General features: G+C 49.9%; 1 protein-coding gene across 3 annotated transcripts; it reads left to right on the forward strand.

The window, feature by feature from the left end:
- Nucleotides 1-8953: 8953 nt before the first annotated feature.
- ANKRD54 (ankyrin repeat domain 54) lies at nucleotides 8954-20486 on the forward strand. Of its 3 annotated transcripts, none has more exons than XM_030856020.2 (8): nucleotides 8954-9376; nucleotides 11033-11080; nucleotides 15437-15535; nucleotides 17880-17951; nucleotides 18453-18500; nucleotides 18574-18698; nucleotides 18906-19013; nucleotides 19351-20486. In XM_030856020.2, exons 1-8 carry the CDS (start codon nucleotides 9052-9054, stop codon nucleotides 19423-19425), a joined length of 900 nt encoding a protein of 299 aa, XP_030711880.1. In that variant the 5' UTR covers nucleotides 8954-9051; the 3' UTR covers nucleotides 19426-20486. The 3 variants fall into 3 exon arrangements, with proteins under 3 accessions (XP_030711880.1, XP_060162713.1, XP_030711881.1); XM_060306730.1 differs by having other exon boundaries at nucleotides 17885-17951; XM_030856021.2 differs by having other exon boundaries at nucleotides 9237-9376; nucleotides 15442-15535.
- Nucleotides 20487-25309: the final 4823 nt, after the last annotated feature.

The following is a 25309-nucleotide window of genomic DNA, read 5'->3' on the forward strand; positions in this document are numbered from 1 at the left end:
GAATCGGGCATGGGGGTGGGTTGGGCTCCTGAAGAAACCCTGGAGTTAGGGAGTGGGTTATAAAACAAACCAACACAAACCGATATGTAGGTCAAGGGCCTTAGTTTAGCCATTTAGAATAGCAGTGCCACGCCCCAACTCCTTGTACCGCGTTTTTGCTTTGCGTTCCCTCGTTGTCTGTTACCTAGAGGTGATAACCGTCGTGGAACTAAGCTTAAGGACCCATCGAGACTCTTCGTCGGCGCAAGGAGGGTAACCCAGCAACGTGCTCCTCTACTCCAATTTCTCCCCTGTCACACTTCCCCTTGTGTCTAGTGGCGTTTGGGATTCAGCTAAAGGAAATCCTGTTGGGAACATTTGAGTTTAGTAGGATATATTTATGTGACACTCTAGCGTGAATAGTTATTGCTGGCCTTCCGTGTGTAAGATACACCTAGCCCGCTGTGATCAATGAGTGTCTTCAATGAAATAAGTATTTAAGGTTAATCAGGGCACTAGAAGGCTTGAAATTACCTGAAATTACAGTTAATCTATGACAAAAATTTGATAGTTTGCCCTCGACTTTGACAACTCCCCAAATGTTCATAACATCACTAGAAAAGAATTGTGAACTCAGAAGAAATTTTTTCTAAAATACAGTAATAAAAAATTTTTGATCTGACATGTTAGAGGAAAGACTAAATTATCTTTCCATTCTCATTGTGGAAAATGATACGAAATTGTTGTTTTCTAAAGAGGTGATCAAAGTTAATGTAACCTTAAGAAAAATATATTATGGACGTGTTCAAGAAAATTAAATTCGTTTCTGGATTTTGTGATGTTTGTGTTGTCAGCTTTTTCAAATTACAAATTGCAGTTTGTAACTGCAAGATTTCTCCCACAATTTGTGTTGTGATTTCTTGTTCTAAATAAATATTCTCCTTCCTGCCTAGTTTTGGTTTTGTCATTTTCTGTTCTTTATTCTTCATGTAAGCTTCAGTCACCAGAAACATGTATCCCTTGTTTATAACCATCTAACATATATTTTATTTATTTATTTAGGACTTTCTACCTCTTCCAGAATGCATACCCTAACTTAGAGAATAGTAAAGGCTCTGGGAGGACCTTCCTCACTGGCTACTCTTTTTCACTTTCCTTTGTGGATTCCTCCTCTCCAATCACTAAATAGTGGACTGACCCTCCTCCCTGAGGTTGGTCCTTGGGTCTCCTCTGTTTACCTTCCCTTCCTGGGTGGCTTATCCAGTCCAGTTTAAATATCCTCCATCTGCCATTGACTCCCCACATTTTTATCTCCATCCCAGACCCCACCCATGAAGTGGACTCATGGCCTATGTGAGTATCTGAATGTCTAATAGGCCCTCAAACGTAACACTTCCAAACCAAGCTTCTGATTTTTTTACCTCAACCTTGTTCCTCTCACAGTTCTCCCCATTTAAGGGCAACTCCATTCTTTCAGTCCCTCAGGCCAAAGACTCAGAACCACCCTTGTCTTTTTTTTTTTTTAGACGTTGGGGGTAGGAGTTCATTAATTAATTTATTTATTTTTGCTGTGTTGGGTCTTCGTTTCCGTGCGAGGGCTTTCTCTAGTTGTGGCAAGCGGGGGCCACTCTTCATCGCGGTGCGCGGGCCTCTCACTATCGCGGCCTCTCTTGTTGCGGAGCACAGGCTCCAGACGCGCAGGTTCAGTAGTTGTGGCTCACGGGCCTAGTCGCTCCGCGGCATGTGGGATCCTCCCAGACCAGGTCTCGAACCCGTTGTCCCCTGCATTAGCAGGCAGACTCTCAACCACTGCACCACCAGGGAAACCGCCACCCTTGTCTTGAGTCTTCCTCACAGCACACATTCAATGCATCTGCCCTTGCTTGGCTCTACCTTCAAAATGTTCCCAGACTCGGGGCTTCCTTGGTGGTGCAGTGGTTGAGAGTCCGCCTGCCGATGCAGGGGATGCGGGTTCGTGCCCCGGTCCGGGAGGATCCCACATGCTGCGGAGCGGCTGGGCCCGTGAGCCATGGCCGCTGAGCCTGCGCGTCTGGAGCCCGTGCTCCGCAACGAGAGAGGCCACAGCATGAGAGGCCCGCGTACCGCAAAAAAAAAAAAAAAAAGTGTTCCCAGACTCAATTCTCACCACCTTGCCGCTATCGTTCTAGTCTAAGCCACTATCACCTCATTTGTATTGTAGCAGCTTCCTCACCGTTCCTGCTTCCAGTTCTCCCTATTCGTAGAATTGCGTTTGAATGGAAATTTCGGACATTGCTTGGCAGCACATTTAGTCTGCTTAGAAATCCAACTTTGACCTGAGAGCAGCTGCACCCCGTTGTAGACTATGAAATGTTTGATCACCGGGTGTTTGATTTTCTAAGTCTCCCTGGTTAATGGAAAACCAGTACTTCAAAGGGAAAGAAACTGTGGGCAGAACAAAGCTCCTGGAATAATTTTACCTGGGAGAGTTGGCTGAGAGGATTCAGCAGCTGAAAAGCTACCCTATTTCTCTTGATCTTCTTTTGCTTGGGATTTGAGGCAGGAAATTCTGACTCAGAAAAGCCATTAGTTATGTTTTATAGTCGTCCTGGGTTCTTCAGCTATGTTCAAAGTTCAAGCCCCACTTCCCAAGAATCTCTAGTTTGTTTGTAGTTCATGTACTGTCTGGTTTGTTTCCCTCTCCTGAGATGATCTCAGAAGCCTCTGCTCACTGCCTTTTGGGGCAGGAGTATGTAGGCCTTGAGAGGCCAGTAGCTGAGTCTTTACAAATCAGAGCTAGAAGTGTCTTTAGGGATGATCTGGTATAGGAATCCACTAGATAGAAAAGAACAATGTTTCCTGAGTGCATGTTAAGTTGTAGCCTTCTTTCACAGAGAATATCGAAGACTGTTGTTCTTGCCTGCAAATAAATATTCACTTACTTTTCTTAAAATACAGTGCCCTCTCTCTGCAGTCTAAAAGATCAATAGATCAATTCTCAAATTGTTAAAAATATAATCGTCATGCTATATATCTTGATTGGGGTGATAGTCACCTAAGTGTATACATTTGTCAAAAATCACCAGCCTTGTGCACTTAATCCCCTTGTGTGTGTGTGGATTTTACTGTATATACTTTATACCTCAATAAATTTGATTTAAAAATTATAAGTAGGGACTTCCCTGGTGGCACAGTGGTTAAGAATCTGCCTGCCAATGCAGGGGACACGGGTTCGAGCCCCGGACCGGGAAGATCCCACATGCCACAGAGCAACTAAGCCCGTGCGCCACAACTACTGAGCCTGTGCTCTAGAGCCCGCAAGCCACAACTACTGAGCCCACCTGCCACAACTACTGAAGCCTGCGCGCCTAGAGCCCGTGCTCCACAACAAGAGAAGCCACCACAGTGAGAAGCCCATGCACCACAACGAAGAGTAGTCCCCACTTGCTGCAAAAAGAAAGCCCGTGCACAGCAATGAAGACCCAATGCAGCCATAAATAAATAAATTTATAAAAAAAATTATAAGTAAAATTAACAACAAATTACTAACCAAAAAGTTTTGGAACTTACACAATAGACAAAAGATTAATGCCACTAAGAGATTAAAAACGTAATTCTCCTACCAATAGTGAGCTTATTTAATCATTAATAAAGGAAACAACAGTATGACAGAGCTGGCTTGAAAAGAATTTGAGAATAGTTAATGGGCAAAGGAAGGATGAAATACAATTACTAAATTAGATCCAAATCTGTTTCCTGCCCTACAGAATAATAAAACCATAACCTTTGGGGTTATCTTCTCCATTGGACATACAAAAATTATTGCACTTTATCAGTTTCCTAAAAGCTAACTTCTAACTTTACAGATTTATAAGACATCACTGAGTCCTAGTCAATTGTTAATCAAAGTTAAACTTCCCCAGAGAGTCAGATGTCCCTTATGTGGGTTTATTAGAAATACTCTAGCATGACATTAAGAAGTCACATAATCACTGTATGTCATGTTTTTTTTTTTTTTGTATGTCATGTTTTTAGACACTAAATAATTTTCCTCCACACTAGTTTCCATTACTCCACGTTTGATAAAGACAAGCGATATTTTAATTTCCTGTTAACTCCATTTAAGAAAAACAACGTCACTGGGAATTCCCTGGCGGTCCAGTGGTTACAACTCCGAGCTTCCACTGCAGGGGGCGTGGGTTCGATCCCTGGTCGGGGAATTAAGATCCCACAAGCCGTGTGGCGCGAAGAAAAAAAAAAGAAAAACAACATCACAAGTATGAAAAGTATGAGGATAAATGGCAATTGTATTTAGGCCTCAATGTGGAGGTAACAGAGAGTGGAGAGTGGTGGGGACTGCAGCACGCCCCATCTCAAGAGGAGAGTTGCTGTGCAGCTCCAGCCAACTAGTCCTGTATTGCCATATCTTCTGTCTCTTTTTTATTTTTTTCGGCCATACTGCGCGGCTTGGGGCATCTTAGTTCCCCACCAGGGACTGAACCCCAGCCCTCGGCAGTGAAAGTGCATAGTCCTAACCACTGGACCACCAGGGAATTCCCTCTTCTCATTTTTAAGAGAATCTGGAAATCAAAAGTTTTATGTTAAAGCTCTCAATTTTTATATGTTGGCAACTAGTTCAAATTGCTCTTAAATATTGTGTAGCATACATGGAATCTAAAAAAATGTTTCTGATGAACTTCGTGGCAGGGCAGGAATAAAGACGCAGACATAGAGAACGGACTTGAGGGCACGGGGCTGGGGGGGAGGGCGGAGGGTGGGGAGGAGGGGAAGCTGGGACAAAGTGAGAGAGTAGCAGACATACATAAACTACCAAAGGTAAAATGGATGGCTACTGGGAAGCTGCTGCATAACACAGGGAGGTCAGCTAGATGCTTTGTGACCATCTAGAGGGGTGGGATAGGGAGGGTGGGAGGGAGGCGCAAGAGGGCGGGGATATGGGGATTTATGTGTACATACAGCTGATTCCCTTTGTTGTACAGCAGAAACTAACACAACATTGTAAAGCAATTATACTCCAATAAAGATATTTTTTAAAAAAAACATAATAAACTGTGATTTGGGCATTAAAAAAAAGAAAATTCACTGATTATTTTGATTAATTAATTAACTTGCTTTAAGTGAATGGGAAGAAATAAAGTACATTTGTGGTATTTTGGAAAAAAAAAAAAGGACTGTGAATGAAACTACAGAAAGCCACAGCTTTCTTTATCACATCTGAAGCCACGGGAAGGAAGCGGCTGGTGGCATTGAGACAGCAGGGACAACCTGCTTTTTGATCTTTTCTCTTGTGCCCCTGTTGATACAAAGAAATAAAATATAAAACAAAAGCAAAAAAATAAAATACTGTGTAGGCCAACAGGATGAGGGAAAGAATAAAAGGAAAGCCTAAGCCAGCCTGAGCCAGTGTCAGTAGCTGACCTAGAACAAAACCTTCTGATGGGAAGATTGAAGCCCAAAGAAAGGAAACAGTTGCCCCCAAATCATGAGGTGAGTCACGGCAGAGTTGGACTTAGAACACAAGCTCTTGGACTCCCAGGCAGAAGCTTTTCCCCCAAAGCAACATTACAGGTACTTTCTTTGTCTCCTGTTAAGTGCTTCATGTTCTATTTGCTAATTGACCAAACATAAATGACTTGTGTATGCATGCTTGCAGCACCCTTAGGTCAAGTTCGTGCCAGTGTTATGTGCCCACAGTTGCGTAGGATTTGCATGGGCCCTAGCCTGCATCTGAACTTTTTATAATAAGAACAATAGCTACCATATTTTGAGCCCTAATTCTGTACCCAGCTCTGTACTAGGTGCTTTACTCACATTATATTATTTAGTCCTTGTGATAACCACATGATATAGGTACTACTCTTTTATTTATTTATGTATTTATTTATTTTTGGCTGCATTGGGTCTTTGTTGCTGCGCGCTGGCTTTCTCTAGTTGCGGCAAGTGGGGGCTACTGTTCATTGCAGTGTGTAAACTTCTCCTTGCGGTGGCTTCTCTTGTTGCGGAGCACGGGCTCTAGGCGCGCAGGCTTCAGTAGTTGTGGCGCACGGGCTTAGTCGCTCCACGGCACATGGGATCTTCCCGGACCAGGGCTCGAACCCATGTCCCGTGCCTTGGCAGGCGGATTCTTAACCACTGCGCTACCAGGGATGTCCGATATAGGTAGTACTCTTACCTTCATTTTATGGATAAGGAAACTGAAGATAAGCAAAGGAAAGTCACTTGCTCAAAGCTATAAACCCACTCATTTGTGGCTTCAAAACTGGTGGTCTGAGGCTTCCCTGGTGGCACAGTGGTTGAGCCCTGGTCCGGGAAGGTCCCACATGCCGCGGAGCAACTAAGCCTGCGAGCCACAACTACTGAGCCTGCATTCTAGAGCCCACGAGCCACAACTACTGAAGCCCGCGCACCACAATGAAGAGTAGCCCCCACTTGCCACAACCAGAGAAAAGCCCACGTGCAGGAACGAGGACCCAACTCAGCCAAAAATAAATAAATAAATATATTAAAACAAACCAACAAAACTCATGGTCTTAACCGCTGGGCTACTATTTTTACTCATTCATTCATTTAATTAGTCAGTCAGTCAGTCAAATAGCTACAACATGCTGGTGCCAGTTGCTGAGCCAGGCATTATGAGGGAATACAACTTCATAGACCCAAGTTCCAGTCTAAAATCCTGCTGGTGAGGCTAACTGGGTCCACATTCAACCCACATCCCGTTCTTCCAGTCCAAAATAACAAGTGGTTCTTGCAACACACAGAGGGTTGGGCTATGTACTTCAACAAAGTTGATTTAAAAATTAGAAGTAACAGTCACCCCTAGATGTTTAGGGATCCTGTTTAAATTAAAAGATTTCTGACAATGCAAACATCTTTGTAGACCAGATGGTTTGAAGACCCACTGGTAGGAGAAAGACACTGATTGCAAAGACAACTGGGTCAGAATCATCAAGGGTCTTGACTGCTAGGATAAAAGGTTTGGACTTTAGCGTGAGCTCAGTGGGCGAGCAGATCCTAGAAATGTGAAGAGAATTGTACTTTAGACAGCAAGTACACCTTTGGTTCTTCACAGAGGGACTGGAGGAATGACGACTATTTTGGAGGTTATTACGTGGAAAAAGAGGAGAAATGAATAATAAAGTTATTTCAGGGTACATTCAGCAGGAGTGAGGTATACATATCCAGATGTCACTTAAATTTTCTGGAGGCAGATTTCCAGTAGGCTCTTCATTAAAGAGATCAGCGTGATGGAAAGAGAAGACTTTTCTGGGTTCAAATCCCAGTCCTCCAAATTTCTAGTCCCGTACCCCTGGACAATTCATATGACATCTAGGGACTACAATTTCCTAATCTGCAAAGTGGGTATAATAATATCTACCTGCTAAGACTCTTGTGAAGGAGAACTAAATGGTAAAATACATATCAAGCACTTGGTAAATGGTACGCGTTCAATGTTTATTTCTTTCCTCGGTTTCCTTCTAGCTACAAGTGGAGTTGGCATATGTCCTTCTCCCGCATCGGGCAGAGGAGAAGAATTCAAATAAACATTTTTCTCCATACATTACAATGATAAACCTCATAGTGGTGTTCTGAGAACACTGCAAAATCTGAAAGTGTTTTTCAACTGTCAGAGAAAGATTACATTTTCTTTTTGTTTTTCTAATTTTCTTTATTTATTTTTGGCTGAGTTGGGTCTTCGCTGCTGCGCAGGGTTTTCTCTAGTTGTGGCGAGCGGGGGGCTACTATTTGTTGAGGTGCGCGGGCTTCTCATTGCGGTGGCTTCTCTTGCTGCGGAGCACCGGCTCCAGGCGCAAGAGCTTCAGTAGTTGCTGCTCGCGGGCTCCAGAGCGCCGGCTCAGTAGTTGTGGCGCACGGGCTTAGCTGCTCTGCGGCATGTGGGATCTTCCCGGACCAGGGCTCCAACCTGTGTCCCCTGGATTGGCAGGCGAATTCTTAACCACTGCGCCACCAGGGAAGCCCAAGATTATATTTTCACTGCGTTGAATGACAAGGAACAACTTTTTCCTGGACACAGCCTTCCTCTCAAGAGAGCTGGGCCTCCATGAACAAGTCCGTGATCTCTCTGGTTTCAGCTCCTCGTCTATAAAATAGGGATGGTCCTCCTTGCTCACTTTATAGAAGTGTTTGTGGGATTCAGGGTTGTGAAAATTCTACAAAACAGTGCACCTGGGAGTGGTTGCTAAGCTCATCATCAGCTGTTTGCGGTACACTTCCGCTTCCGGCTCTGACTTCTCCCATCCCACTTGAGCGTCTCAGAAGGCACCGAGTCTAATTCTGCGTCCAGGACCTAGCACAGAGAATTACCTGGGTCAGTGACTGGCTCTCGGACTCAAGCGTCGGTCGCTCTGGTGTTGAATTATAGAATTCTTTGTAAATCAGTGATCAACCCCAGAGTTACCGAGAGAACGAACGGGATCTATCGCATTTAGAAACTATCACTCCACAGTTCGTGTTGCTAGCCCCACATTTTAACATATTCTCACTTTCCTACTTACATTCTGTATTTGTGGGAAGTTCTGTGTTGTTTTTTTTTTTTTTAACGGTCATTGATTTACACATTTTCTTATCTCTCAATCCCTTTCCTTTGCCTTCTTCACTTTCCTTTGTGATTGGCTGCAAATCATCTTAACATGACTGGCTAGGGCATCTGCCAGTTATCTTTCCCTTGATCCGATGGGAGAAATGGGAAGAAAAAAAGTGTCTTAAACTCCGCTGTTTTATTGGCTCCGCTTAGGGACGTAAGGCGAAGACTTGGGCATCTCAAATTTATGATTGGTTCTTATATCCGTCAGTCACGCTGCAGCGAACCAAGTTCTTCGGCCCGTACCACTCCCGTTTGGCTGTAGGGGGTGGGGTTTAGGCTAGAAGGGTTTTCATTGGTCCGGAACTGCCCCGCTTGCGGCCCGAGCCCGCCCCCCGTTCGGTTGCCGTGGTTGCAGGCCAGGCCCGCCCGCTTGTCCTCTGACAGCGAGCCTTAGGGCGGAGGGAAGCGAGTCGGTCGGTCCCACAAGCACGAGGCTCCCGCGGCCAGGCCAGCACGGAGCCGTTGCCATGGCAGCCGCCGCCGGGGGCGCGGACGAAGAGTCGCGCTCTGGCCGCTCGAGCTCGGATGGCGAGTGCGCGGTGGCGCCAGAGCCGTTGACGGGCCCCGAGGGCCTCTTCTCCTTCGCCGACTTCGGGTCTGCGCTGGGCGGCGGCGCGGGGCTCCCGGGCCGAGCGGCCGGCGGGGCCCAGTCCCCGCTACGCTACCTTCACGTCCTGTGGCAGCAGGAGGCGGAGCCCCGCGATGAGCTGCTCTGTAAGATCCCCTCCGGACGGCTGAGGCGCGCCGCCAGGCCCCACCGCCGGCTCGGACCCACGGGCAAGGAGGTGCACGGTGAGGAGCGCGGCGGGAGGCGGGGCTGGCCCTCGGCTGAGAATCGGGCCCTGATCTCCCCAGCCCGTTCAGGATGGTGTCCTCCGACGTCTGAGTTACGGACCTGGAGTGACCCCTGAGTCCACTTTCAGTACCAATAGTAGAATTATAGCTGCTAAGGACCATGAGTGTAAAAAAAGTAGTCTTCCCGCTCAGAACCAGTCCCGGTGGCTTTTCACATTTGGTAGTTCTTGAATAGAAACTTTTCCTGACTCCAGGTGTTTATTTGTAGATAATAAATGGGATACTGGAGAATATTATGATATCAGAGCCAAGTCCTACCAACTTACTTCTTTAAATGCACAGACCTGGATTGGACTTTTCTATCTCATTTAGGTCTTAGGCAAACTGTAGAACCTTTCAGCTTTAGTTTTCTCATCTGTAGAATGGGTATGGTATGCTTTACAGGGATGTTGCCAGAGTTATTAAGTAAGGTAAGGAATATATAGTTATTATTCTGCCTTTGTTGTGTGCCAAACACTGTTGGGTGGTTTCTGATCATTTCTGATCCTCGTCATAACTCACTGAGATCCAGATACTGTTCCCATTTTACTGAAGGTGAAACTGAGGTTCAGAGAAATTGTCTTGCTCCAAGTCACATAGCTAGAAATTGGCTATGCTGGTATTAGAACTCCTGCTCTGGTACTTCTACCATATTGTCTTTTACATTTTATGGATGCCATGGAAACCCTGAAAGTTTTAAGAATGGGGACTTTTAGGGGCCCTTTAATACCTACTTGTATCTTAGTGGTGTTATGAAGATTAAATGAAAATTTGAAAGTGCTATATGAATGTAAGGAATCGTTATATATATGAATTGCAATTTTTGTCCATTTCTCTGATGATAAAGGCATTGCTTTCTATTAGCCTCTAATATACAGGTAGTGTCATTGTGGAGAAAAAAGTTTCTCCATAGGAATCATCAAATTTAAGTAAGTCATTTGGGAGTGGTCTGTTTTGAAAGAGGATATAAGATTATCTGTGTAACCAGCTCACAGAGCGCTTCCGTGTAAATCATCTCATTTGGTCTTTGCAACAACTCAGGCCTGTCAGGAAAGAGCTCAACCTTGTTTTGCAGGTGATAGACCTGAGGCCCAGGGGGTTAACTAACTTGTTCACGGTCACCCAGCTCCGACAAGTGGCAGAGCCAAGATCTGCCTCCAAAGGCCTTGGAGGATTTGCTACAAAATGTGGCTTTTGCACTAGCTGTGTCACCTTTCAGGTTTCTCCTGGTTCCCGAGGTAGTGTCACTTGTATCCTGGCCCCTCTCTTTCTCTTTTTTTTTTTTTTTTTTTTTTTGCGGTACGCGGGCGTCTCACTGTTGTGGCCTCTCCCCCTGTGGAGCACAGGGTCCAGACGCACAGGCTCAATGGCCATGGCTCACGGGCCCAGCCGCTCCACGGCATGTGGGATCTTCCTGGACCGGGGCACGAACCCTTGTCCCCTGCATCGGCAGGCGGACTCTCAACCTCTGCGCCACCGGGGAAGCCCTCTCTTTCTCTTTAGATGCCATTGTGGCTGAGTGGTGGGTAGCTAGGAAGCCATCACTTTTTGCTTCATCATGGCCATTGCTGGTTTGTTTTTTTTTTTTAACTGGCACTCTTATTGTCTTCACAGCTCTGAAGAGGCTGAGGGACTCAGCCAATGCCAACGATGTGGAAACAGGTGAGTGTGCAGAGTGAGTCCAGCTCCCCGGTCTGGTCGGGGAAGGAAGAATCCAGGTAACCAACATCTGGGAAGACAGTGCTTGAATTCTGCTGGCTCACCCCTAGGACCAGGCTCGCTGTACTTATTGTATAACTGCAGTCATCTTGCAGATGACAAGTCTGGCTCAGATGCTCACTCTTCCCATGCTTCCCTGTCACCCTGTACTTCCTGATGTCATAGTGTTTATCATCCTGTGGGCTCCATGGTGGTGGGGACCATGTCTGCTTTTGTATCCCTGGCACCCAGCCGCAGAGTAGGAGCTTTTTGGAACTTGTGGTTAATGGGAATGAACAGTCAATTTGAAGTGCCAGGAGACCCACCACCTTCAACTGCTCCCTGAGGCCTTGTGGTAGTTGGGTCAGTGGTTCTCAAACTTTAGTTGACAGAACATCTGAAAGGCATGGGAGAGGCTCCTAGCAGGACACCACTTTGTTTTTTGTTGTTGCTCTTCACCATTTGCTAGCTGACAGGGCAGTAGCAGCATCAAAGCTACAAGACAAGCTATAGGAAAAAAATTTTAATTGTATTCACTGACAATTCTTTCTGTGAATCAGGGAAAAGTGGTATATGGGTTTTCTTTGGCCGCTGTAACAAATTACCACAAAGATAATGTAAAACAACACAAGTTTATCATCAGACAGTTCTATAGGTCGGAAGTCTAACACAGGTCTCACCAGGCTGAAATCAAAGTGTCTGTATTTCTTTCTGGAGGCTCAAGGGAGATCTGTTTCCCCGCCTTTTCCACCTCGTAGTTTTCTACCTTCATCTTCAAAGTCAGCCGAGGGATAAGAGCCCGTTTATAGCAGGCGTGGAGAGAAGGTCGTTCCCCTCAGGGAGCTGGGCGTTAAAACACAGGCCTAGAGTGGGTCCCTTATCCCTGGCAGAGCATAGTGAGCAGGCCTGGAAACTGGAGGGGTTTCCAGCGCTCTCCACTTTTATCTCTTTTCCATGAACTTTAATATTGTGGAATATTTGGGTAGCAACCTATATAGCTTTTCAAGGAAAGATGATGTGTTCTCTTTTTAATATCTTGAGTGTGTGGCCAGAGAATATTTTAATTATACCTCCGTTTCACAGAAAGTCTAGTTTATCTTTTTTTTTTAAATGGGTTTATTTTCTTTTATTTTCTTTCTCACATTTATTTACTTAAAGATTTATTAATTAGTTTTTTTTTTTTTTTTTTCCGGCCGCGTTGGGTCTTAGTTGAGGCATGCGGGATCTTTTGTTGCGACGCATGGGCTTCTCTCTAGTTGTAACGTGTGGGTTTTCTCTTCTCTAGTCGTGGCATGCAAGCTCCAGGGCACGTGGGCTCTGTAGTTGTGGCGCACGGGTTCCAGAGCACATGGACTCTGTAGGTTACGGCACATGGGCTCTGTAGGTTGGGGCCTGCAGGCTCTCTAGTTGAGGCGCGTGAGCTCAGTAGTTGTGGCGCTCGGGTTAGTTGCCCTGTGGCATGTGGGATCTTAGTTCCCTGACCAGGGATCGAATCCACGTACCCTGCATCGGAAGGCAGATTCTTAACTACTGGACCACCAGGGAAGTCCCTCTCTCTTTTTTAAATTGAAGTATAGTTGATGTACAATATTATATAAGTTACAAGTGTACAGTATAGAGATTCACAATTTTTACAGGTTATACTCCATTTATAGTTATTATAAAATACTGGCTATATTCTAGTTTATCTTTTTTTTTTAATTTATTTTTGGCTGCGTTGGGTCTTTGTTGCTGTGCACGGGCTTTCTCTAGCTGTGGTGAGCAGGGGCTACTCTTCGTTGTGGTGCAAGGGCTTCTCATTGTGGTGGCTTCTCTTTGTTGTGGAGCACAGGCCCTAGGCATGTGGGCTTCAGTAGTTGTGGCACGTGGGCTCTGGAGCGTAGTCTCACTAGTTGTGGCACACGGGTTTAGTTGCTCCGCAGCATGTGGGATCTTCCTGGTCCAGGGCTTGAACCCGTGTCCCCTGCATTGGCAGGCGGATTCTTAGCCTTTGCGCCACCAGGGAAGTTCCACATCTAGTTTATCTTGAATCAGGTGTCCACATGATGGTTTTATTATTTTGGTGGAAATGCTGTAATTTTCCATTCAGAGTCTGTGACACACCCATCTTCAAATCTAAGTGGCTCTTAGATTTACCAGGCCCTTGCAGGACTCTGACAGCGAAAGTGGCTGTAGATTGGCCTCTTCATTCCTTTTCCTGTATGGTTAGCATTTTGTTTAATCTTGCTCTGCATGTTTGTTGGTTTTTTTGGTATAGGTTAGCAATTACAGTGGATGTAAAGTTTATACCCTGCTATCGTTAAATCGTAAGTGCCTTTCTGTGAATTCATAATCATTTAAAAGATTTTAAATGTGAAAATAATATGTGCATTTAAAATGTTTTGAAAATTAGAAAAATCTTCATGAAAAACATCCTTAATGTCAGCAAAGGAATCTCTGTTAATATTTTGGTGAATATCCTTCCTGTCCTTTTTCCTACACAGAGGAAGTTTCTTGAAGGGCTTGCAAACTGTGCTGTATACACAATTTTGTAGCCCGCATAATGTTTTGTGTATCATAAACATTTTTCATAGTCTTCATAACCATTTGTCTTTTCAAAACGGAAGCGTTATTCTTTCCTATTTATAGAATGAATATGTAGCTGTACAATTTTTTTGAAGCTTATAAAGTAAAAAGTAGAAATCACCTTGCAATTCCATGCCTCAGTTATAACCACAATTTGTAGTGGACGCACATGATGCCTTCAGAGGGACAAAGCAAGAGTTATTTAGTCAGTCACATGTTTGCACACTGGCTTTTCATTTTTAAGATAATTTCCCAGGAATGGGGTTGTTACCTCAAAGGATACGCCCATCTTGATGGCTTCTGATAGATGTTGCTGAAGTGCTTTCCATAAAGACTGTAGCTGCACAAATCACAGAACTGGAACTGACTATTTTAGCTTTGCTCTCTCTCTTGGATACTGGCCCTCGTTTGGTGATGAACACAGAGGTGACTGGAAGCTTCTCCTTCTCCTCCACTCTCATAACCCTTTCCCACCACCTTCATTCGTTCATTTATTCAGTCAGTCAGCAACATTCATGGAGCAGGGCAAGTCATATCTTGGTCCAAGATATTAAGAAACAAAACAAAAAACCTACAGAATAGTTGGAGAAGAAGAGTATAAAGCAACACCACTTCTAAAAAAAAAAAAAAAACCCGAGGAAACTGAAGTCCTGTATTTAGTTGGAGAGGTGTAAGTTCTCGAGCCAGAGAAACCTGGGTTCCTATCCCAGCTTGGCCTCCTGTTGGCTTGGGCTGGAGTCTGTCTCCTGATCTGTACCATGGATGTGATACTGTGCTGAGTGGTTGAGGGGTTTGGCAGTCAGGTACGTGACGCCTGGCTGGTGCTCCGTCTACAGTCGTAGTTACTCTAAAAGAGCACAGCATATGAATATGAGAGTAGCAGGATGAACAGGGCACTATGGGGATGCAGGAGAGGGGGCAGCTCACTCAGCTTGAGGAGATGAGAGAGATTCACAAAGCAGGAGATACCTGGATTTCATTTGGAAGGACTCAAGTCCTTGAGAGCTTTGCTGGGGGCTTACTAGAGCATTTTGTTTCTTGCTCTGAATGATGTTTGGCGGTAAGTTCTGCCTTTCAGTTGACGTGGACGTGTAATGCACAATGCCTCACATTTTATAATGGCTCTGTACTTTTCAAGGAAGGAATTGCTCATCCATTATTCTCATTACAGCAACTCTGGAGGTTAGCAGGGCAGAGATTCCTCCCATTCGCTGGTGAACGGGGGCCTAAATCTAGGCCTTCCCACTGCCCCGTGCTGTTGGCAATGAACTCCTTTCCTTTTTGCTTAGTTTAGCCTGGGACTTGGTCTGTGTGGCAGAGCCTGTGCTCCATCCACTCTAAAGGGCTGCCTCCTGGGAGCAAAGTAAGAATCAGCCCACAGCTCGCTCGGCTGTGTCCAGCTGGAATGGATGTGCAGCCAGATGCAGGGAGAGGGGCGGGGCCCGAGTCTACGCTGGGGACTTCCACGGCTCCCAGATTTCTGACCCTGAGGGCCGAGATTCTTCTATGATGTTTTATCCCTAGACACGTAGTTTGAGCACCCAGAATACGGGCCCTCAGTTGTGTCCTCAGGAGAACAAGTCCCTTGTCATGGCAGTCCCCGTGGGGCCAGCATCTAGGAGGGACTGGCTCTCCCAAACATTGTCAATGCCTTGCCTGGAAGGGCCCCTGAGCATCCCCATCTATCCCCTGGGGCTGCAGCCTGACTAACACTGCCGCTCTCTCCACTTGCTCCCTCTGTCTTCGTGGTGTCAGTGCAGCAGCTGCTGGAAGATGGCGCGGATCCCTGTGCAGCTGACGACAAGGGCCGCACAGCCCTACACTTTGCCTCCTGCAACGGCAATGACCAGATTGGTGAGTCCTGGGGAGGGGGAGGGGGAGGGAGGGAGGCTGGGCGAGTAGCATCACTTCAGAGGGGCTGGGGGAGGATCTGCTGTCTGCTCAGCCGGGTGCTGGATATAAGGAAGACCCAGCCCCTCTCACTCCTTTAGCCTGTGGAACTGGCACTGCCAGACCGGGCCAGGGGTCCACCAGGGGAAAGAATATGATTGCCTCTGAGGTCGGACCAGTCCTTCAAGACGTTCAGGCAGCATTTACTCAGTGCTAAGGGCAGCAGCGGGACAGCCCCCCCTTTTTTATAAGTTTTTTTTGGACGTGGTATAACTTATAAACAGTGAGCTTTCTGTGTGTATACACTGCTGTAACCGCCTCCTGGATCAAAATATAGAATATTTTCAGCACCCAGCAGCCTGCCTCATGCCCCTTCCAGTCCTTACCCCTGCGTGGACCTTGATCACCATAGATTAGTTTTGCCTGTTTTTCAATTTCACATAAATGGAAGCACAGAATATGCACTCTTTTGTATCTTGAATTCTTTCACTCAAAATTATATCCTTGAGGGACTTCCCTGGTGGTCCAGTGGTTAAGTCTCTGCGCTTCCAATGCATGGGGGAGGGTTCTGTCCCTAGTCGGGGAACTAGGATCCCACATGCTGCGCGGCCAAAATACAAGAAAAGGAAGTATATTCTTGAGACTCATCCCTGAAGGTTGTGAGTAATGGTAGTTCTTTGCTCTCATTGCTGGCTGGTGTTTCATCGCGTGACGGACCACGGTTCACCCGTTCTACTATTGATGGGCATTTGTGTTTTTTCCAGGTCTGGACTATTAGGAGGAGCAAAGCTGCTAGGAACATTTTTGTACATGTGACCTGATGGATATAAGCACTTATCTGTGTTAGAATTGTTGGGTCACTGGGGTACACACATGTTTAGCTAGCGTGTACTACCGAACTTTTCCCAAAGATGGTTCTACCCATATACACTCCCACCAGCACTGTGAGAGAGTTCCACATTTTCCCACATCCTTGGCAGTGCTTGGTATTATCTCTTTTAAATTTTAGCCCTTCTGGTATAGTGGTATCTCCTTGTGGTTTAACTTGCGTTTCTCTGATGGTCAGTAATGTTGAGCACATCTTCAGGTATTGGCCATTTTTGTATCCTCTTTTGTGGAGTATCTGGTCAAGTCTCTTGTCCATTTTTTTTAACAAGTTGCCTATCTTTTTCTTATTGATTTGTAGAAATTCTTCATATATTCTGGACATAAATCATTTATTAAATATAAATGACTTTCTCAGCTTGCCTGTTTGTTCTCTGAATGTTCTCATTTGATGAACACAAGTTCTTAATTTTAATTTTATTTATTTTTATTTATTTATTTATTTTTGGCTGCGTTGGGTCTTCATTGCTGCACACGGGCTTTCTCTAGTTGTGGCGAGCGGGGGCTACTCTTTGTTGCGGTGCACAGGCTTTTCATTGCGGTGGTTTCTCTTGCTGCGGAGCACAGGCTCTAGGAGTGCGGGCTTCAGTAGTAGTGGCTCGCAGGCTCAGTAGTTGTGGTGCACGGGCTTAGTTGCTCCACGGCATGTGGAATCTTCTGCACCAGGGATCGAACCTGTGTGCCCTGCATTGGCAGGCGGATTCTTATCCACTGCGCCACTAGGAAAGTCCCACAAGTTCTTAATTTTAATGATTCCAATTTATCAATCTTTTCTTTTTTATGGTTAGTATTTTTGTGACCTGTTTCGGAAATCTTTGCCTGTCCCAAGGTTGTGAAGATATTCTCCTGTTCTCTTCTACAGGCCTGACTGTTATAGCTTTCACATTTAGGTCATGGTCCCTCCTGAATTAGTTTCTGTATATGTTGTGAGGCTCAGATTGGCCTCCTCATGTGAGTTAGTCTGCCTGCACATCCATCTGGGTAACTGGTGAGCCCTGGTGACACCACAGCCCGCCCCTGATGTGACGTAGAGACTCGTGAGGAGGGGGTGCTCAGCATCTTCTATTGGCCTAATTCCCACTCTGGTGCTTGGCTGTGGAAGGAGCAGAAAATGCCCTTGAGAGCCTTCACTAGCAGCCACTGCTATTGGAAGAACTTTCTTTAACCCCTAGAGTCTCAGTCCCGTAATGCCTGCATAGGCCAGGGGGCCCTCCCAGAATCCTCAGTTCCTGGCCCTAGAGTCCTGCACATGAGCCTTAGGGGCGAATGAGCCAGTGAGTGAGTGGATGAAACAGCGTGGGGGACTGTGTGAGCTTTCAGTGTCCCCCACTTTGAGCGAGCCTCTTTAGCTAGGTCACGGGTGGGGTTAGGGTGCTGCTCATAGAAGCCCCCAACAGCTCCTCTTGGGTTTTCCTGTTTCCAGTGCAGCTGCTTCTGGACCATGGAGCCGACCCCAATCAGCGAGACGGGCTGGGGAACACACCACTGCACCTGGGTAAGTGCCTGGCGAGCTGCCGAGACACCCTTCTCTGCAGCACAGACAGGCTCCTCTGATGGAGAGCCTGGGGTCCTGCAGGCTCCCAGCAGGCTCTGCTGTCATCTGGGGGGAGCCTGAGCCCCCAGGGCCACACTCCCCTCGGACTGTGTCCCGTGGCTGTCCCCATCCATCACCAGTTGGCTGTGCCCTGAGCAGAGCTCATTTTACAACCTGAGCTGACTCAGCAGCAGCTCTGTTAGGGGAGGTTCCCGCCTTGCGGCTGACTCACACTGTGGCTCACGGTGAGGCAGGTCCCGTCTCCAAGCCTCAGTTTCCCCAGCTGTACAGGGAGGGAGTCGGATTTGATCACCGAGTCCCTCCCAGTTGCTGCCTTGGGGATGCCTTCTCAGGGGGCGTGACCTGGCATCGGGACCCTCAGAGACAGTCCTGCTCCTCCGGTGGGCACCCAGGCCAAGCCCCAGTGGTCCTGGACTCTCAGTCCCTGTTCTTCTCCCTCAGCGGCCTGCACCAACCACGTCCCTGTCATCACCACACTGCTGCGAGGAGGTGAGTGGTCTCCTCCCCTTCTCCCTCCTCTCTCCCCCTCACCCCCAGCATGCTCACCTCTGCCTGCCCACAGGGGCCCGGGTAGATGCCCTGGACCGAGCGGGCCGCACGCCCCTGCACCTGGCCAAGTCGAAGCTCAACATCCTGCAGGAAGGCCACTCCCAGTGCCTGGAGGCCGTGCGGCTGGAGGTGAAGCAGGTGAGCGCCCCCCTCAGCTGAGCTGCGGCCCCGAGCAAACCCTGGGCAGGTGCTGCCCGAACCACAGACACGCCCGCCTTCGGCACCAGGGCTCCTGGGTGGCTTCACGCGGACCCCAGCTGGCACCTGTTCCACTGTGCCCCTCGGCAGCAGCATCAGGCCGCTCTGTGCCTCCCAGCACACCCTCAGCCCACCCTCCGGTTTCAGATCATCCAGATGCTGAGGGAGTACCTGGAGCGCCTGGGGCGGCACGAGCAGCGGGAGCGGCTGGATGACCTCTGCACCCGCCTCCAGATGACAAGCACCAAAGAGCAGGTGAGCCGCAGCTGCAGGTCCAGACCCAGGCCCTGGCCGGAGCCTCAGGGCCAGCCCACCCCTGCTCTGACGCAGGAGAAAGGCGTGGCTGCAGGCCTGTCGCCCACTGTGGACCTCAGAGCCTCTGTCCACTTCCTTTGAAGCTTCCCGGGCCCTTCTCTCTGGGGCGGTCTGAGACCACCTGGCAGCAAGGATTCAGCCTCAGACAGCAGCTCCCTAGTCATGGTGAAGCCACCACATGCCCTGCGGGGAGAGACAGTGTCTGCCCTCCATGCCTGTGGTGCTGCTGGGGGGACCCGGGGGCACCCCATAACAGAGCCTCGGTTTCATCCCGCAGGTGGATGAAGTGACCGACCTGCTGGCCAGCTTCACCTCCCTCAGTTTGCAGATGCAGAACATGGAGAAGAGGTAGCAAGAGAGGCTCCCTGCCCTCCCGCTCCGCCGCTCTCCCCCGCCCCACTGCCCTCTCATTACAAAGGAAAAGCCCAGTGCCTGGGACTTTGTCTGCCGAGGCCCTCGCCCCCAGCTGCTGTGAGGCAGAGATGCTCCCTCACTGACCTCAGCGCCACTCCCAGCCGCGGTCTCCATCGTCCCTGGAGGCCGGGACCACAGCCCACAGCGTCTTCCTTCGGCTCCCACGGCGCCGCAGCCACGCCTCACTCAGCTCTGGCCGACGCGCTATCCTAGCAGGCCTCACTCGTCCCATGGCCTCCCTGGCACCCTCGGCAGGCCCCAGACCCTTCTCTGTCTCCAACCGTGGGCTCGTTGTGGCCAGCAGGGTTTGGCTTAGGGCGGGCACCCTCTGGCCTAGAGGGCTTCTGGGCTGGCCCCGCACCTCTCACCAGCACTTAGATTTAGGCTTGTCACCGGACTTTCAAGGAGACATGGCAGTGAGTTTCTCTGGTTGGAAGGAGGGGGTTGGTGAAGCCTAGACCTTAGAAATACAAGGTTAGGAAGGGCCCGGCTGAACCCAAAGCAGGGAATCCCCAGCCTTTTTTCTCCCAATCATTGAAACACCAGGAGGGGGTCGCCATTCTGCAGCCTAGTTGTAGTAGGTGGAGGAGTGTCCCCCAGGATGGCCATGTACTGATCCCAGGAACCTGTGAACATTACCTTAAATGACAAAAGGGACTTTGCAGATGTTATTAAATTAAGGGTCTTTAGACAAGGCGACTGTCCTGGATTATCCAGGCGGGCCTGATATAATCACACGGATCCTTATTAGAGGGAAGCAGGAGCTCAGAGAGGAAGCAGGAGATGTGGTGACGGAAGCAAGAAATCGGAGTAACTTGAGGAAGGGGTCACAAGCCAAGGAATGCAGGCGGCCTCCAGAAGCTGGAAAAGGCGAGGAAATGGATTCTCCCTTCAGAGCTTCCAGAAGGGGACCGGCCTGCCGACACCTTGACTTTAGCCCAGAGAGATCTCAGATTCTGACTGCCAGAACCATAAGAGAATAAATTTGTGTTGTTTGAAGGCCCAAAAACTCATTGCAAAGAAGCCCCACCCCACCACCCCCTGCCACTTCTGCCCCGATAGGAGCAGACATTATTCCCCTTGGGACTCCAACACGCCAAAGGCGGCGCCCCCTCCTGGAAGGGATCTGCCACAGCAGGAAGCCTGAAGGGAGGGCCTGCTGTGCCCAGCCCTCTCCCAGGAACCATTCTACTGCAGAGTAAAGACAGACTGTTTCCAGATCGGCAGTCCCTGTCTGCTCTGGCTCTGCCCCACCTTCCCTCTCACCCAGTTGGCATCCTGGCTGCTTTTCAGAGGAGGGGAGCTTGTCTCCCAAATCCCAGCTCGATCAGACCTGAACTGAACTCATGGGACCCAGCTGTTCCCTAGACCCTAAGGAAAAAAAGGGTCTCTCTGTGGGGCTGAGGTACAGGCCCGGGGCTGCCTCCAGGACCCTGGGAGAGGGGAGGCTGCAAGCCCCACCAGGTGGCCAGGGTTGGGGACGGTACCCTCCCCAAAACTGGGGATAGAGGAGGGCAGAGGAAGCAGTAAAGTGTGTCCATGCAACACAAGCTGCTGCTGCCGTGAGCAGGGTGGCTGCGGGCTGGCCGTGTGCCAGAGGAAGGTGAGGAGCGACCTGTGAGTGGGACAGGCGGGTGGGCGGGGCGGCCTTTCTCCCTTCCTTCCTGCCCACGTGATTAACCCCCGCAGGTGAGCCTGCCCCCTCAGGCCCAGGGGGCACGCTAGAGCTTGCCCTCTGGGGGCTCTGCTGGGGCCTGTGCCTGGACACAGCCCCGCTTTGGCCCTGGCCCCAGGGGTGGGGCTGAGCAGGGAAGAGCCCGGGGCAGAGGAGAAGCAGGATGGGAGGGAAGGGACCTCAAACTCCGTGAGCTTGCTTCTCTGGGCCTCCCTCCAGCACACCTCCGGGGCTGATCACCCTAAAGAGCCTTGAGGCAAGGCTTCTCAACCTCAGGTCTAAGGGGTTCAATTAGTGGGCCATTAGAGAGGTATGAACCCCCTGAAACGATGCAAGATTTTGTGGGAAGAGTACGCATGTACTGATAAAAGGGTCTATAGCTTTTATTTATTCTGAGCAGGGTCCACATTCAGAAGAGGTTAGGATCTCTTGCTGCAGAACTTTGGGAGCAGATAGGTGAGAGGCCTGCCCAGGGCATCCTGGGGACTGCCTGGGCACTTCTGGGACCCGTTATCCCCTAGGGCAGCCTGCTTTCTATTGGCAGAGCTGAGGAGGTGGGGCGTGCTGAGACTGTGAAATTGCCCTGAGATGACTGCGCATTTCTAAGATAACTAACCTGCCTCGGAGACTCACGGGCTAACCCCTAGCAAGTCCTTGGCCTGGACCAAGCCATCCCCACCTGGCAAGTGGGGCGCCTCCCTGCAGCATCCTCTATCCCTGTGGTGCCCCGCCCACCCGTCCCTGGCCCTGTAGCCATGGAACTAGGAGGATGCCCACTGGGGCAAGCGAGGGGGCCATTATGAGCCCCACCCTGGCCTACAGACAGTGAACAAAAGGCTTGACAGATGAAGGTGGCTTTGGGGCCAGCCATCAGACACTTGCCAGACGGCCAGGCAGCTAGCCAATCTGCCTCGATCCTTTTGTGGCCAAGATTTTTCCTGCAATCCCAAATCTCTCTGAAGATCCAGCCAGTTAAAGTCAGCCTGACATTAGGGTGAGTCAGAAAACACACAAGTTGGCCCTGAGCAGACTGGGCTGAGCAGGGCAGGATGGAGAACTGGACACAGCAGGATGCAGAACTGCCCACACGGGAGTTAGCTCTGTTACTAGCTGCTCTGGGAGCTACCGAGTTGGTGGGGGGAGCAGGGAGGGGGCCAGGGGGTTGGGGGGGCAGTAAGAAGAAGTCCTGTTTGCTGATTTCCCCGGCTGGGTAGGGTCCTTTGCTTTATACCTCCCATTTCATTCACGTTGGAAATACCTATCAAGCACTTGCCATGTGCTGGGCAATGTTCCAGGTAGGAATACAACAGGGAACAAGAAAAGCAAACTAAAATCCCTGCCTTTGCCCATGGCAGACGGTGGTAATGCCTGGGAGATGTTCACAACTTCTCCCAACCATGCTGTGAGATAACCGGCCTTGCTGGTGCTTTGGACGGGTGAGAAAATGCAGGTTTGCCAGGGTGACCCAACCAGGCAGCTGGGCTGGACCCTGGACCCACCCCCAAAGCTCGTGCTGTTTCCACCACGCCTGAAATTAGAGCTTTCTCAGAAGCAGAGTTTCCTAAAACTGAGGGCGACAACATTTGCTGAGCTCCTACTGTGTGCCAGCAGGCCCTTTACACAAGCCCTTTGATTTAGCGTTTGCAGCCAAAGGGGTAGCCAGTGCCCTTGCTCCCACTATTCTATAGATGCAGAAGATTGAGGCTCAGGCAGAGAGTAACTCGCTTGGGGTCAGACAGCAGCGCAGGACCCAGCCCAGGAATCTCTGCCAAGGTTCCCAAAGTGCCAACGTCCCCAGTGCTCCTGAGACACAGTAGAAACCGATGGACCTTCCTGAGTGAATGTCTCTGTCCCTGTGCAGGGAGGGGTGGGCCCTTTCCTCGCTGAGCACATTGCACAGTGTGCTCGGTGGACAAGGCCTGCACCAGGTCACCTGGAGGAGAGAGAGGACAGTATGAGGTGACGGGACTGAGCTGGGTCTGGAATGGTCTTTGCTGATCTTTGGTGGCTGCCCAAACTATTGCAGGCCTTCCGAGGTGGTGGGAGAGCTGGGAGCGGCATGAGCCAGGCCTGGCGGATGGACAGGCACAAGCTGGCTTTGGGGCCGGGAGATGGCCTGGAAAAATGCAGGGCCTGGGAGCGTGAGGGGCTGGTCAGAGAGAGGGGTGAGACCAGGCTGCGGAGATCCTGAGGTCTGAAGATGTGCCCTGGTGACAGCAGGTGAGGCAAGCTGTCACCTCCACCCTGGAGATCAGAGGCAGCCTTACCCAGAGCAGGCACCACGGGCTCCGGGCAAAAGCCCACCAGCTCCCCAGATCGCTTCAGACGCTGAGCCCAGGGCAGGGTTAGGAGGTCAGGAAGCTGGACTGACTGATGCCTGGATAATCCCAACGAAGTCCCTGGCTCCCCCCAGCAATAGGGCCCAAAGTGAATTAGCCCAGACCCCCTGATGCTGGCTCCCAAGCTAACTCCGAGACCTCGGTGCCTGCAAGGAGATATGATCAGTTCCCTTTACAGTTGAGGAAACAGGCTCAGGGAAGCAAAGGAGTCTTACCTGAAGCCCCAGACCAGGGGCCGGAGTGGTCCCTTGTCTCTGTGACTGGTCCACGCCAGCCTGGTGACTCTCCCGCTTTGAAGGTTGGGGAGGACGGCACGTGTTATAGAAGCACTTGGCCGTCAGCATGCCCAGTGGGGCGGAGACAGTGAGTCGCGCCTCCCCAGTTGGATTGTGAGGGGTTGGTGGTTTTTTTTTTGGCCACACCACGTGGCTTGTAGGATCTTAGTTCCCCGACCAGGGATCGAACCCGGGCCCCTGGCAGTGGATACTTGGAGTCCTAACCACTGGGCGGCCAGGGAATTCCCAGATTGTGAGGGTTTTTGGTGGAGGCAAGGGTCCGCCCGGGAGAGCCCTTGAAACCTCGCATATAGCTGGCAGCACCAGGGAGCAGCCCGAGGCAGTGTGCCTAGAACGCAGCCTGGCTCAGATGGCTCAGTTCTACGGGTCCTGAGGAACAGACAGGTCAGCTACGAAGTGCAGGAGCCAGGATTCAAACCCAACGATGTGACTCACAGCCCGTGCACCACGTCACCTCTCTGAGTTGACCTGGCAGGTCCACCAGATGCCCAGTTCGGCACCCTCCCCAGCGCCACAGCCGTCCGAAGCACCCCCAGGAACTCCAGGCTGGCACCCCTGGCCCCTCATCCCCTCCTCACCCCCTTCCTCCTGCTTCAGTCTCACCCCTACACAGAGCCCAGGCCTCTGAAGCAAGGTGGCAGCAAGCAGACGCCTCAATAAATCAATCTTGTCCTCTTAAGCCAGAAACAATTCCACCCCTGCACAGCCTGTCCCTCTGGCCTCATGCCGTCTTGGATCCAGCTGGCGACTCGCAAATGAGCCCTGCATCAGCGCTGAGGACTGATGTTCATTAATAGGAAACCTCGGGGTGGTTAATTGGTATTTATGTCCCCAGGTTCACAGCTCGAAGTTGATAGCTGGTGCCGTTCCCGTCGGCCCGAGGCAGGGAGAGGTGCTGGATAACGTGGCTGTACCGGGGGCCGCAGCTCGCCCACCCTCCCCGGGGCTGAGTTTCACCCTGGGCCACGCTTGCTACACAGGGCGGATGGCTGTGGGTGGAGGTCACCTTTGCATGTTCAGGTTCCTCCCTCCCCTTCAAAAGACTCCTACCTGCCCCTTCTCCTCCCTAAAGACCGTGGAACTGAAATCAGACCAACCTGATTTAGACCCCAGCTGTTTGAGGCTAGCTGTGTGATCTTGGGCAGGTTACTTAATCTCTCTGAGCCTCAGTTTCTCCATCTTCAAAACTCTGAGGCAGATGAGACACAACTTCCAGAGGCAAGTGCAAGGCCTGAGATACAGCAGGTGCCCAGTGCACCGCCGCCCCGCGGACACCCCCGCCATGCCCCAGGCCCCTGGTCGCAACGCGTTCCAACTGAGCTCAGCATCTCCCGTCCCAGACCTCTGCCCGCATCACCCCCACTGCCACCCCCAGGAGCCCAAGCCAGAGGCTGGGTGTCATCTGGGACACCGCTTAGCCCATGACAGTTAATCACCACTTAGTCCCGACAGCTGCACCTCGTATGGGTTTGTCCCGTCTGTCCACGTCTCCCCACCCACTGCCGGAGCCTT

This window comes from Globicephala melas, chromosome 10 (assembly GCF_963455315.2).
Source record: "Globicephala melas chromosome 10, mGloMel1.2, whole genome shotgun sequence".
Classification (NCBI taxonomy): domain Eukaryota; kingdom Metazoa; phylum Chordata; class Mammalia; order Artiodactyla; family Delphinidae; genus Globicephala; species Globicephala melas.